Consider the following 15041-nt stretch of genomic DNA (forward strand, 5'->3'; position numbering starts at 1 on the left):
TTTTTTTTTTTTTTTTTTTTTTTTTTTTTCTTCAAACACACCGGTAATAGCTCTTTAGACCGGCGCGGCCTGAGCTGGTGGGAAGTTTATCTGCCCTGTTCATCGCCGCATTCCGTTAGATGTTGGCTCGACGGAGAGCGCCTCCTTGGTCCGTCCTGTCAGAGTCCCCGGTCATCGGTTGGGTTTTTGCTTTCGTGCTCATTGGAGACATTTATTCCCTTCTGAGGTGTCGTGGTACCGATGTGACCACTACGCTCTTTACCTCGTAGGTGCCATTGCGTGATCCTTGACGGATTTTCCGCTGCTGTCCGGTTTTCGTCCTCTTTTCTTGTATCAGCTTGAAAATCACACAACTAGGAGCCCCGAGAGAGCGCGGACCTCCGTTAAAAAAATAATCATAATTTGGATCAGCGCCAAAATGTGACCCATTGTTTTTATTTGGGGAGACGTGCCCAACATTTCCTGAACATTTCTAATCTGTTCATTAGTTTTGACCCGATCTTTGCTAACAGACAGACGGACGAACCGACGGACACAACCGGAAACCGAACCTCCTCGGTACTCCGATCCGACAATCGTGATCAGATAAAGACGTCCCGGTTAGCTTTTTAGTCCAGTTTGGCATTTATTTGAACCAATAAATTGCAGCTGTTTCATTTCTTTAAAAAAAATTAAATTAAATTAAAAAAATAAATGTTTTGTTTTTTTTGTTCTGTAAATGTCAGAAAGTGCTGAGAATGCTGGTGTTTTTTTTCCGTTGTTGTTGTTGTTCATGAATGAAATTGCCTTCCCGAAAGCAGATCCACCCTCTGAGCGCGGCGCAGCTCTGCGGGCGACTTATACGGTTTCACGTAACCTGACAGGACAAGACGACTCCTGGCCGTTCGCCAAGCGGCGGAGAGCAAAGTTCAGCTTTCCAGAGCGGCGGGTACGGATTCCTTTCAGCCCGGATCAATAGGGTTAGAGGAGAGTGAGGTCATTAAACTGAAAGTTTCCTCACCTCGCCGTCCCTCACTTTAAATTATTATTATTATTATTATTGTCTGTTAGCAAAGAAAGTCATTGGTTGTTCATCTACAAGAGAGTCAACCCAAAACAAGATGGCTGCCACAGCGTAGCGGCCTTGGCGAACCCAAAGATGGCTCTAATTTGGTCATTTTTACAAATATGGAGCTAAAATTTGGCGTGGTAGTAGTCGAGAGTCATCCCTGGCACAAACCGCATCTCGTGAAATCGTCGCGTCCGATTGGGCACAACGCTGTGCAGGAGGTTTGACCACCGCGGCTATAACTCAAACCCCATAACGTCGTAAGATCTAGGCTTTAGCGGCTCTGAAACTCGGAACGGTTTTAAGGAAACGGAGCGTCTGACGTAAATGGCGCTGCGGCGGGAACGAGCAATCGAACTGGTTGAGGACGGCTCTCCGCTGGCCGCCATCGGCTGCGGACGTCCTCGCCGAAAGCACGACTTGCAAAGGTTGGGACGGGGGACGGGGGGCGATCTGAAACGATAAGTTGAGTCGGGAGACGTGCCGCTGACAGGCGGGGATCACGGGCAGAATCTTCCCGCTCGGCTTGTAACTTTTTTTTTTTCCTTCTTCTGAACTTAGCGATCCCTCAGGCTGTTTAACTTCCCGGTAACCTTCTGCAACACAGCGAAGCGTCTTCGACGCCAGCAGCAAGATTCCCCCCGCCCCTAGTGAATTGATTAAAATAAACGTATGTGCCTGTTCTGTATGCAACAGAAAGGAAAAAGTGACACGGGGGAGCTCATCACCAGAGAGGAAGCATAAAGAGTCTTAATTAACAGGGAGGGAGACTGTTCCACAGTGACAGCAGCATAAATAGAAGTAATGAAGTCACCATGGGGCCGAAGGCCCTTCTCCTAGATAGGAGCCGACCTCGCTCCTCCGGCCCCCCTTCACAGCGGCTTCCGTACCCTCGGGCCTTCAGTGACGGAGCGAGCCTCGGCCGCCGCTCGGGAAGCATTTTTCCATGGAGCGGACGTCACGGAGCAGACGTCACCAAGCGGGACGGCCTCAGAGCAGCCGACCGCGCTGGAATGGTTTTTTGTTTGTTTGTTTCCGAAAGCCGAAAACACCCTCCGGCTGACGCACGCATGCACGCCCGAGGGGGGGGGCGAGGGCGTCAGTCAGAGGTTGCGTAGGTCACTGAACCATCGCTACAGCCGGCTCACGGCGAGGAACCTGCACTGCACGACAAAAGCAAAACCTACGGAAGGAGCACCTGGTAATATGGCAGAGCTCCTGCTAATCAAAATGGCAGCCCCATCAATCAGCTGATTGGATGCTCACCGAACCACAAGGCGGATGTTTATGAAGCTTACACGAACGTCATCAAGTCATTCTGATTCAAGATGGCCGCCACAGCTACCTGGTGTAGCGCAAAATCGACAATTCCCTCATTTATTTTAAAGCTGTTGAGCTGAATGTTTTGCGTGACGGCCGGTCTGAGTGACCCTTAAAGCACGGTGACGTGACGGCGAACAGATCCTGCAGTTTCTCGTTTAGCGATTCGCTGTTCACTATTGATGGAAAGCGTCTGTTCGCAAAATACTTCACGAACCACAGAGCCTATCTGGATGAAACTCCCAGGAAGTAGTCAGTGGGCGCACGTCCACAGCTGAGTAACTTGTGGGGGAATCTGGGAGGAATGCAAGATGGCTGCCACAGCCAACTTGGAAAACACAAAACTGGCTGTAACTCGGTCATTTTTAGAGCCTTTTTTTTTGGTTTTATTTCATTATAAACGATAATCGGCTTGTTCTTCGAGTCCTGGCGCGAGTCTGAACGCTTGGGTCCAATTTGGGTCCCACGCCTCCGATGTCAACTTCCTGCTCAAACGTCTGAAAAAAAATTAAGAGTCATCCTTCTGTGTCCAAATGTAGTAAAGGAAAACATTTCTATCATGAAAATTGGACTAATTCTGGTTGGATTTGTGCCCTCAGCCTAATTTTAACAACTATGCAAACTTAACAGCTAAAAATGGCTTGTGGAGATTTCCGATTTTTCAATTTTTAGGTGATCAGGATCCGGACCGGTCATGGTGGAGGAGGTTTTTCTGGGCTCTTCTGTTTCTGGATGGTTGCAGCATTTTCACTTCGCTGTTGTTTGAATCGCACCTAAAAAGGTCCACCTCATCTTTCAGATGTTTTCATTAATTAATTATTAAATGTCCTTCCCCCCCCCTTTGACTCTCCTTTCTTGACTGATTGTTACTGATGAATATTTCATTGGAATATGCTTTCGATTTAAATTCTCACTTTTCAGAGCTGAATAGGAAGGTTTTTGTGCACCAAGCAGCAGCGAAAACTAGAGAAATTGCTTCTTTTTTTCTCTTTTTCCAAAAATGCAGCATGAATGCTAAGTGTTTAATGACTGATGAAAATTTGTGGGAGAAGCTGAAATGGAGTTGTTAAAGCTAATAAAAGCTGCACACTCGCTAAAGTCTAAAAAGAACAAAAAAAAACACCTAGCCTATAGGTAAGAAAAGCAAAAATGCCAATAGCGGCAAGACAAAAAAAAAGGTTGGTGGAAAGCAAAAATGAGCAAAAGGCTAGTTAAAAGCAGCAAAAGGTTAGCTAAAATTTAGCTAACCTTTGGTTATCTTTAATTTTTAGCGAGCACTTTGCTACTTTTAGCATTTAGCCTAAATGCTAAATGCTAGTCAAATGCTAAAAGTAGCAAAGCGCTAGCTAAAAACTAAAATAAGAGACAAAAGGTTGGCTAAAAGTGGTGAAAAACCAGGTACTATCTAGATAAAAGCTAATCGTAGCAAAATGCTAGCTAAAAATTAAAAAGCATTAAAAAGCTAACTAGAAGGTAATGGTAGCAAAAGGCTAGCTAAAAGCTAACAGTCAAACTAAAAGTAGCAAAAAGAGTTGGCAGATGCAGATTTCAAAAAGAACAGTGCTTTGAAAAGAAAATGTTTAGAAAGTTAAATATTTTATATATATTGTATTTAGTATCATATTTATATATTATCTAAAAATCATGAAGACTTCTGATCTGAATGAGCTAAATGTTTTGTTATGTGAATGTCTTAAGTAGCAGAAGTAGTTGGACCGCAAAGACCGTACTTTTATAAAAACAGGAAGCCAACAGCGTGAGGGCTGACTCAGGATTCACACGACTAATGAATATTATAATTGTTCCAGCTGCATCTCAGTTGGACCGGGAACAACAGGCGATTTTATTAATTTTTTTTGTTGTTGTTTTTTTTTTTTTACCAAAGCGTTTGATGAGTCTGGCTGGAAACTGGAGTGTTGTGAACGCCAACACACTCCGACCTTGTTTAAATTTCATCCCGCCCGGTTTCCTCGGCAGAGCTGGAGTAATGTGTGCGCTTTAACCGCGCGGGTGAACCCCGGTTGCCATTAGTTAATCCCTCCTGTGCTGATGTGACTTATTGTGCATGTTTTAATAAGCCCGCCACGTCCTGTTTTAACACTCCACCACCAGCCTGCACTTGGTGAGCGCCTCAGAACGGTGAAAGTGGCGGCATAAATCTGCCTCAGCACTCCGCCGCCGCTTTGATTATCCAGCAAGAAGCAGCCTCCTGGCGTATTTAATGACGCCTCTGTTCTGCAGCCGTCCGCGAGCTTCCAATGGTCGTTTTGTGCTGCTCCTCGTTGCCAAAAGCAAGCCGAATGATTTTATTTTTCTTTTTTTTTTCCTTATTTTAGTCATGTATGTTACTTCCCCTCTTTGGCATTTATTTTATCAATGGTCAGTAGTCTTTTCTTCATCTGTACATCTTGTGAAATNAGATCCATCGTGGCGGGGTTCTTTCTGGCGCGCTTATTGATTTGATGTGTCACCTGCCCAGAGTCGGACGGCGGCCCCGGTGATCAGTCATTTGAGAGGGGAGGTTGTTTGTCTCCGTGTCGGCCTCCATCCTTCATGTTTTCCCCTCCCGTCGCTCCTGTTGGTGTCCTCCGGCGTTGTCTGGTGCAGGTGCTGGGAAGTCGGCGAGGGGTAGAGGAGGGAAAGAAGAATGACGTTTCGCCGCTCTACTCCGAGGTCTTTGTTTTGGGCTCTGCGGGGAGAAAAAAAAAAACAACAAAAAAATACACAATATGAGAAGGCTTATTATGCCCCGGGCCATATGAGTGGTCGTTTCTCCTCCGCCTCTCATGGAGCTGCTGTTCTCATCGTTTTGGTTTTTTTTTTACATCATGTCAGGATTGGTATCAGCTAGCGTGGAACTGTGGATACTGCGTTTGCCGAAAATGTTTGGCTGACAGACAGAGGACTTGCTCTTAGGAGGACCTCCATACCGTGGCGCGTGGCCCGTTACACATAGGTCTACATGCACCAGATCACCAAACGATCCAGCCAGAGTCCATCTGATTTTCTTACCGTTTAAGCAAACGAAGGACCTCTCTAATCCAGCTTGTATATGTAGGTGGAGCTGAAGATTTCCAGGTAGGCAGTATTCGCCTCCTGGCCAGCAGAGTTGTGAGCGCTATCAAGCCCTTTAGAGCAGGTGAGAGAGCGGGGGGAAGTAGGCACCGAGGGAGGGGGGGAGGGGGGGTCAAACTGTTCGCAGTTGTCAGAGTTTTCACCCTATTTTTAAATGAATACAACAATATATTTGAAAAAATGACTAGGATCTCTTAGGGATCTCTACAGAGGAAAATCAGCCTGCGCGGTTGGACAACTCTTAGGTCAAGGGTGATCACCACTGATTTCAAGGTTCATGGGGTCAAAGGTCAACATCACAGCTGACCTTGTGCTCTAACTCTAACAGTGTAATGTAGGAAGGTCAAACTGCACAGCTGGACGCCTCATGGGTCAAAGATGATGTCTGTTGGTTTCAAGGTTCGTCGGGTCAAAGGTCATGGTCGAAGGTAACCCCTTTGTTAAAACCTTCTCTCTGCTCCTACACGTGACCCTTTTGTTTCCTCCAGCAAGGAAGTTCTGTTTCCGGTTGTGTCCGTTGGTTTGTTTATCTGTCTGTTAGCAAAGATCGGGTAAAAACTAATGAACAGATTTAGAAGGAATTTTTTTTTAGGAAATGTTGGGTTTATCACAAAAAAAGAACAGTGGATTACATTTTGCTGGTGATCCAGATTATGATGCGAGTCGCCCTGTGTTTTAATCCCACTGTGCCCTTGGCGGAGGTTCACGTCGGTGGCGTCCAATCCCGGCCCTGGAGGGGCCACCGTCATGCATGGTTTAATTGTTTCTCGGCTCTGCAGCAGGTCTTCGAGTTCTGCAGAAGAATGTTAATCACTCAGTCGTTCAGACAAGGTGTGTAAAAAGCTGAGAAACAACTAAAACATGCGGGATGGCGGCCCCTCCAGGACCAGGATTGGACACTACTGGTTTACGCTCAGGTGGAACAGCGTCACAGTTGTTAGAGCGGTCACCTCTTACCGTGAAGGTTGCAGGATCGCTTCCCGACCTTTGGCCTTTCTGGGCGGAGTTTCCATGTTCTCCCCGTGCACACATGGGGTTACTCTGGGTACTCCGGTTTCCTCCCACAGACCAAAAACATGCATGTTGGGTTCACTGGTAACTGTAAAATCGTCCCAAGGTGAGAGTGGAAGTGAGAGCGTGAATGGCTGTTTGTCCCTGTGATGGACTGGAGACCTGTCCAGGATGTCCCTCCACCTCTCACACAGTGACTGCTGGAGACAGACACCAGCTCCCTGTGGGGTAAAGAAAATGGAGGCATGGATGGTGTAGGTGGTGCAGGCGAGGGGTCCGAATCTGATGGTCAGCTGCTTGGCTGGTTCCAGGCTTCTTCTATTTCTCGTAATTTTGCCCAGAGCTCCCAACCCCCCTGTTCGATTGGGTGTATTAGAAATCATTCTCGACGTTGCAGTGGACATGTTATGTGTCCTCCGAGCTGTTCCAAAACACGGCTATTAGATCGAAACACGTGAAGGGCGGAGGGCGGAGGGCGGGGGGGGATGGGCCTTCATTTCCTTCATTTCATGAGTAAAGTGCATCTACACGTGGTGCTTTTTCTGTTCTCGGGTCCATTTCACGCCGTGCTTTGTTCCGCCGCATCCGACGAGGTGCTTTCAGGGAACCGAAGCCGAGCTGACCTGTTCTCCCGTTCTCTCCTCCTTGTTCCTGCAGAGGTTCGCCGGGAACGTCAACTCGGAGAGCGTGGTCCAGAACAAGCTGTCCCACCCGGTGAAGACTCGCTTCCTGCGCTTCGTCCCCCTTGACTGGAACCCCAGCGGGTACATGGGCCTGAGGGTGGAGGTGTTCGGCTGCTCCTACAGTGAGTAACCCCCCCCCCGTTCTCGCCGCCGCCTGAAAGCACTCAGCCTTTCTGGAAGTTCCACCTCCCGCGTGGATTCCTCCATTTATTCACCTGCACCGCCGCCACGCTCTTGATGGAGAGTAATGAGGACTATTTCCTCTTCACTCGGTTTTAACGCACTGTTTGATTCTCCGGGCGGCGGTAAAATGGAAAAGGGAAAAAAAAAGAGAGAGAGAGGGAAAAAAAATCAAAAAAGGCTGACAGCTAAGGTGGGGAATCACATGCACAGTCACATCCCCAATTTCAGCCAAACTCAGCCCCTCGACATCTTCAGAGAGACATTAAAAACATCTCAGGAAGAGGAGCTCGTTTTAACATTCAGAGAAAGGGAAGTTTAAAGCAACAACGTGTTTCCTAAAGGCTTTTTGTTCAGGTTCGGCTTTTACCGCAACTTCACTTTACACCTGTCACACTTCCTATTTATAACCTGTGTTCTGAGAGGATTTTGTTTGTTTGTTTGTTGGTTTAAAGCTGAACTGAAATCAAATCTAAAAAAATTGACATTTCATGCGTGTTATTTAGTTAATCACATCCACACAACATTGCAGAGCCCCATTTTTCCGACCTAAAACTTAAATAAATTGTTTTTAGCGTTTAAGTCAGTAATTTCCGAAGTGGGTGTTTTGTGGGGCGGAGTTGCCGTCCTGGGTTCATGATGAACGCCGCTACTGTCCTATTGTTTACTACTGGAAATGGACGAAGAAGTCTGTTTTGAACACAAAGAAATGCTGGAAGACTTCCCGGAGTAAAGGATATACAACCATACCAGTACAAACCTGAACCGACACCTGGATCTCCGGAATCAGATGATAACTCTTCAGATTCGGATTCTGATGATCGCCAGGACTGTCATGGCCGACAAAAAGATGCGCATAATGACAGAGTTGCGGAACGTGAAACGGTGAGAACTGATTACCCCCAGATCGTTGTCATGACATCAGCACATGACACTAAAAAAATCAACAGGAGAGAGCTAACGTTGCTAACTTGAAGCTAACCCAATGCTAACAATGCTAACTCGTAAACAACGTGACCGCGCGTCGTAGTAGCATTTGTGAACTCTCACACCAGAATAAACTAATCAACAGCAGCTCACACTATGACATTTGATTAATCACACATGGATTGTTTATATTTTTTCCTCAATAACAAACTCTGAATCCCAAACTGATCTCAGACCTTTTAATGACACCACTCGTTCTTGTCTTGTTTGAAGTAAAACTTCCTGTTGCTCAACTCTTTTAAAATTTGAATAATTGTCAAAAGGTCCTGTTTCTTTGGCATGAAGCCAGTCCACCACATTAACAAGGGTCGGAGCGGTGCTTCACTATGAAGTGGTCCGAACCGAGTTCTGACAGTAATTCCCACATCGGAGCTTATGGATCCAAATCTGAGGAAGGGTTTTATCTTTCAAGAAGCCAAAAAATGAAACTCCAGTGGCATTTTCTGGCCGGTTCAAACAATTAACTTCATGAAACTGAACTATGTTGTACCAGTATTCATTCACTCACTGATGAATGGCTGAATGCTGTGAATCTCAGCAGCTCTGAGGATGTCACACATCAGGGGGGTCACGGAAAACGCTGCAAACACCCGAGTGGTTTCTTCAATGTTCAGTATAAAATATATATATATATATAAACTTTACAATAAATATATTTTATGCTTGACCTTAAATAGGCTGGATGCTAAAGAAATGCTAAAATAAATAGTTTTTCATTTGAAACATATAGTTTCAAACCAAAACTTCATTCAACTTTATGATTTTATTATTATTATTGGATTATGTCAGGATTTGTTTAACAACAAATACCATTTTAGACTCTTTTTTTTTACCAAGTTTGTCATCATTTATCAGCCTGTCTTCCTTTTTAATTAAGAGCGTTATTTACCGGCTATTAACTTCAATTTGTGTGGCATCAAACCTGAAAGCCATCGCAGACTTTCAGCAGTTTGTACTGCACTGCTGTCTGTCATGTACGGGCTGTTTAAACGATCTGGGGAGAAATGTCACCGGAGCTCCAAACTGGAGCGGAACGGCGTGCCTGGATGCCCGGGATTCACGTTTGTGGTTTCCTCGGCTTCGCTCTGCGCCTGTGTGGGCGGTTCGCTCCGGCGTTTGCTTCGCCGGCCTGGAAAGAGACACGCAGGTCAGACTGGATGGGTGTTTGGATCCGATCGCAGTCAGGCAGCAGGATGACGTGAAACAAATTTTTTTTTCTAGTTTTATTGTCAATGTCATGAGAGATTTTGCTAACAGGCAACCAGAGTTGACTCAGATTATTACCTCCACCAAGGAGGTTATGTTTTCAGTAGCGTTTGTCTGTGTGTCTGTCTGTCTGTGTGTCTGTCCGTCTGTGTGTCTGTCTGTCTGTGTGTCTGTCTGTCTGTCCGTCTGTGCACAAGATTACTCAAAAAGTTATGAGCGGATTTTCATAATAATCCGATGATTCGGTCACAGATCAGCCCGTGCTCTAACTCTGCAGCTGTGTAACAGGAATGTTAAGCTGGGCAGCTGGACACCTCATGGGTTAGGGGTGATCACCATTGATTTCATGGTCATGAAGGGGGATCAAAGGTCAAGGCCACAGATGGCCTTGTGCTCTGACTATGCAACCATGTAACGGAGGAAAAATAAACTGCACAGCTGGACTTGGTGGAGGAAACAAAAGGGTCACATGTAGGAGCAGAGAGAAGGTTATAACAAAGGCGTTACCTGTGACCTTGACCTTTGACCCCATGAACTTTGAAACCAACAGGCATCATCTTTGACCCATGAGGCGTCCAGCTGTGCAGTTTGACCTTCCTACATTACACTGTTGCAGAATTAGAGCACTAGGTCAGCTGTGATGTTGACCTTTTTTTGCCATGACCTTGAAATCAATGGTGATCACCCTTTACCTAAGGAAGTTCTGTTTCTGATTGTGTCCATTGATTTGTTTGTCCGTCTGTTAGCAAAGATCGGGTAAAAAACTGATGAACAGATTCGGAAGAAATGTTGGGGTCGTCCCAAAAAACAATGGATTTAACTTTTGGTTCTGATCCAGATTCTAATCCAGACGGCAGTATTTCTTTAACCACGCTGAGGCCTTGCTGCTGAAGTTTTAAACAGAGCTCAGTCGGTCAATTTGCACCAGACGTAGAAGCTGAATATCCGTAGAAGAGAGGAGCTGCCTTTCCTTCTGAACTTTCTGGGTTTTGAACTCAGAAACCAAAACAAAACATGAAAAACTTTCACAGTGTGCCGCCTTTACCCGCACGACAAATAGAGATTCCTCTCCCTCCCGGGTTGATGAACGTCGTATAAAGTGCTCCTCACGGGGAGCGGAGCAGTGGTAGTACAGTAGCGCGGCGCCCAGCAGCTAATATGCAAATTGGTGCTTCTCCTGTGCATCAGCCTGTAGTGACTCTGCCAGCACGACGGAAGCAGCGTGTGTGTGTGTGTGTGTGTGTGTTTGGAAGTGCTGCTAATACTGTTGGCCTTAATACTCGGCTTTATGTAACTATCTACATGATGAAAGTTGCTGCAATCACACGGTAACACTTGTTAGAGAAATACCGCTTAAAAAAATCAACACAAGTTGCTGAAATTAAAAGTCGTGAGTTTCCTAAAGGAGCGCACATGACCTGCTGCCTTTCACGCCACAGCTTTGGGCGAAGATCATCTTATGATTAGCACAGTTTTGGTCAAACTTGTAAATTATGTCATGTGTGATTTTTATTTTTTATTGCAAGACTTTGCCAGTTGTATTAGTGCCCAGAGTGTGTGTTGAGGATGACTCTCAGCTACCACCACGCGAAAAATAGGCTCGGTTTATTCAAAACTGGCTGAGTTATGACCAATTTTGTGTTTTCTAAGATTAGTTGGCTGTGGCGGCCATCTTGAATAGCGTCACCTCCAAAAGTTAATCAGTTGTAGACGTTCACACAGTTATTACTTTCTGACCGTTTCATTATAATCCGTTTGGTGGTTCACAAGATATGTTGCTAACAGACACACACAGTTGACTGCAATAGTTAATGGCAGTGTTTTAAAAACAGATCTTGCACAATCAGTTAGCGCTCAGAGTATGTGTTGGGGATGACTTTCAGCTACTAACACACTAAATTATAGTTCAGTATTCGTAAAAATGTCTGATTTGTAGCACATTATGTGTTTAATAAATTTGCTTAGCTGTGGCGGCCATCTTGAATGCGATCAACTCCAAAAGGCAATCAGTTGGACATGTGTATCCAGTGATTACTTTCTCAAAGTTTCCTTAAACTGCATCCAGTGGTTCGTGAGATATTTCGCTAACAGACAAAACCACCAACAAGCCCAAGGCTTCGACTGCAGCGGGGCCAGAAGCAGAGCGGTCTGTCAAAGGCCAAACCCGGCATCGTTTGTATTCCGAGCAGCCCTCAAATAAGACATGTAACGGGGATTTACTGGCACGCGTCACACACACACACACACACACACACACACACACACACACACACACACACACACACACACACACACACACCACCTCCCCGTTCTGAGGGAGCACTAACTAGATGAGCCGGAGAATTACTGCTCTGTGGTAACGGCGTCGGAAACACGCCACACTGGGCGGTTTTTACGAGAGCCGGCCAGCGGCGCAGGACTGCAGAGCAGTTGTTGGAGCTGACGGCCGCTCTCGGGAGTGTGATTCCGGCTGACATTCCCGCTGCTCCGATGCCCGTCCCAGCCAATCCCGGCCGCCTCCTCGTAATCTAACATTTATCTGGAACAACGAGGAGATGGGGTGTCCCGCGGTTTATACTCGGAAATTAACCGAGTTAAGGCTGGATAAGCAGCTGCCGTCTTGTTAGAGCGTTTATGCTGCCATTTTGTCACATTCCAGCCACAGACTTACAAGATTTTTTTTTTTTTTACTAGGATTTGATGCGAATCAGCCGAGGCCTGCAACCTTCACAGCTGCAGGAGCCATTTTCACCTCATCTCTCCCACCAAGGAAAAGTTCAAAAGAGCCACTGAATTTGCTCGACCCTTAAAATTAAAAGAAAAACAAAAAAAACTAATAAAGTTTCAGTTTTTTATACACTGGATGAAATAGTAGTTTTGTTATTGAGCCGTCTCACAAGGTTTTCCTAATTTTTTTTTTCATCATGTTTGACGGTTTGTCTTTTAGCCAACTTTAGCGTTTAGCCAGCCTTTTTATCTAAATATATATTTTAGCTTTTAGCTGTTAGCTTTTAGCTACATTGAGCCTTTTGATATATTAGAAAGCTTTTAGCTACTCTTTCGCAACCTTAAGCTTTAAACCACCTTTTGCTACTTTTAGCTAGCATTTTTGCTAGTTTTTAGCTAGGCTATTGCTATATTTAGCTTTTTTCTTTTTTTTTGCTGCTTTTAACTAGCCTTTTTGCTACTTTCAGCTTTTAGACAGACATTTTTAATATTTTAGCTTCCAGCTAGCCTTTTCCTGCATTTAGCCTTTTGCTATGTTCAGCTTCTTACTAGCCTTTTGACACTTTTAGCTACTTTTTTGCTGCTTTTAGTTTTGAACCAGCCTTTTGCTATTTTAGGCTAGCATTTTGCTTTAGTTTTTAGCTACTGTTTTGTTACGTTTATCTAGTCTTTTGGGACTTGCAGCTTTTAGCTAGCCTAGTGCTACGTTTAGCCAGCCAAACAGACAGGGTTGATCTCAGTGAATAAAGCCCAAGTTTTAAGTTGTGTTATTGCCATTTTTGTTCTGGTTAGGGTCAGTTAGTTGGGGCGGCCATTTTAAATTGGCTTCACGAGTTATTCTGGTAACAGACAACAATATTGCAGAGATCAGTATGAGTGAAGGTGGGATTTTGTTACGTGTAACGTTCAGTGTTTTGCAAAATCAGATCATTTTCGACCCCAGGGTCGGTGACACAGATTCTGCGTGCCTGCTTTGTCCTGTGTGTGTGGGGGGGGGCGGTGATGGAGAAGTGGGGGGTGTGAAAACACCGGAGTGCTCCGAGAAAACCCACGCGTGCGCCGTACGGAAACATGTGAACGCCAAGCAGGAAGACCCCGGCTGGGATGTCACACCAGGCCCCGTCTGCAGCCCAAACTGGAACGCATGAAAAACATTGATTAAAATGGTAAAAAATGTTTCATACATACAGGTGCTGGTCATAAAATTAGAATATCATGAAAAAGTAGATTGATTTCAGTAATTCCATTTAAAAAGTGAAACTTGTATATTATATTCATACATTACATACAAACTCATATATTTCAAATTTCAAAAAGAACATGACTTTGGACCACTCACCAGCAGTCCAGTCCTGTTTCTCTTTAGCCCAGGCAAGACGCTTCTGACGCTGTCTGTGGTTCAAGAGTGGCTTGACACAAGGAATGCGACAGCAGAAACCCATGTCTTTCATACGTCTGTGTGTGGTGGTTCTTGAAGCACTCACTCCAGCTGCAGTCCACTCTTTGTGAATCTCCCCCACATTTTTGAATGGGTTTTGTTTCACAATCCTCTCCAGAATGCAGTTATCTCTCTTGCTTGTACACTTTTTTCGACCACATCTTTTCCTTCCCTTCGCCTCTCTATTAATGTGCTTGGACACTGAGCTCTGTGAACAGCCAGCCTCTTTAGCGATGACCTTTTGTGTCTTGCCCTCCTTGTGCAAGGTGTCGATGGTCGTCTTTTGGACAACTGTCAAGTCAGCAGTCTTCCCCATGATTGTGTAGCCTATAGAACTAGACTGAAAGACCATTTAAAGGCCTTTGCAGGTGGTTTGAGTTAATTAGCTGATTAGAGTGTGGTACCAGGTGCCATCAATTTTGAACCTTTTCACAAGATTCTAATTTTCTGATATGATGAATTTGAGATTTTCATTTGTTGTCATTTGTAATCATCAAAATTAAACGAAATAAACATTTGAAATATATGAGTTTGTATGTAATGTATGAATATAATATACAAGTTCCACTTTTTAAATGGAATTACTGAAATCAATCTACTTTTTCATGATATTCTAATTTTATGACCAGCACCTGTAGGTACAAATGAACCACATTAACATTCAAACCATTATGGTCCACTCCACAGTCCTCTTAACCAGTTTTTAGCCCCTAATACCACATTTATCAGGTCTTTGTCTTTTAGGTTTCTTGTCTCAAACTGGGCCTCTCGAGTGACGCCGTTAAGTCTGTATGTGAACACGCGTCGACTGGCTGAGCAAAGTCAACAACCTTCCCGTTTCTGTAACGTTAAAGCCGCATTTGCATTGCTAGAGCGTTCGCGGGAGAGTCTCTAAAAAGTCTCCAAGCGTTTCCCTGGGCTTCTCAGCTCATGAGCCCAAGAGGCTCGGAGTCCTGAGTTTAGCTTTCGAACGTGCTCCAAAGCGGCAAATTTCTCCAAGTATGGGTGTGTCCAGCCTGTCTCAGAAAAGCAAGCGAGAGCTAGATTTAGGACGCCTGCGTGGAAGCTCTCCAGATCTGAAAGTTGTTTGCGTGTCACTGACACTTTGTTGATTTGTTACCATGCTGCTGACATGTTTTTGTGCTGACGCAGTGTTTGCTCATCAGTTATATGTGAACATTGGACATATTTGATGTCAAGAATAGGTCAAAGTCTCGTTTTTGGCCTCCTCTGCGTTGTCTGACGTTTGAGCATCGCGGACGCATCGAAAAGTCGCGCGTTTTTGGCCCTCTTGGCTCTCCGTACGCCAGCGCACATTTAAAGCATGCGTCGGTTTGGTTACGAAAGCATACAAAATGTTGTAAAC

At 45.0% G+C, this 15041-nt stretch overlaps 1 protein-coding gene across 1 annotated transcript in view; it reads left to right on the top strand.

Moving 5' to 3' along the window:
• The window catches only part of cntnap5a (contactin associated protein family member 5a), a gene marked incomplete in the record, with an annotated part of 168784 nt that overhangs the window by 62855 nt on the left and 90888 nt on the right, over positions 1–15041 (top strand). The window contains 1 exon segment of the mRNA XM_025004623.2: positions 7112–7259. Coding sequence (XP_024860391.1) covers positions 7112–7259 — 148 coding nt within the window.

The sequence above is a fragment of the Kryptolebias marmoratus genome, linkage group LG6 (genome assembly GCF_001649575.2).
Source record: "Kryptolebias marmoratus isolate JLee-2015 linkage group LG6, ASM164957v2, whole genome shotgun sequence".
Lineage (NCBI taxonomy): Eukaryota > Metazoa > Chordata > Actinopteri > Cyprinodontiformes > Rivulidae > Kryptolebias > Kryptolebias marmoratus.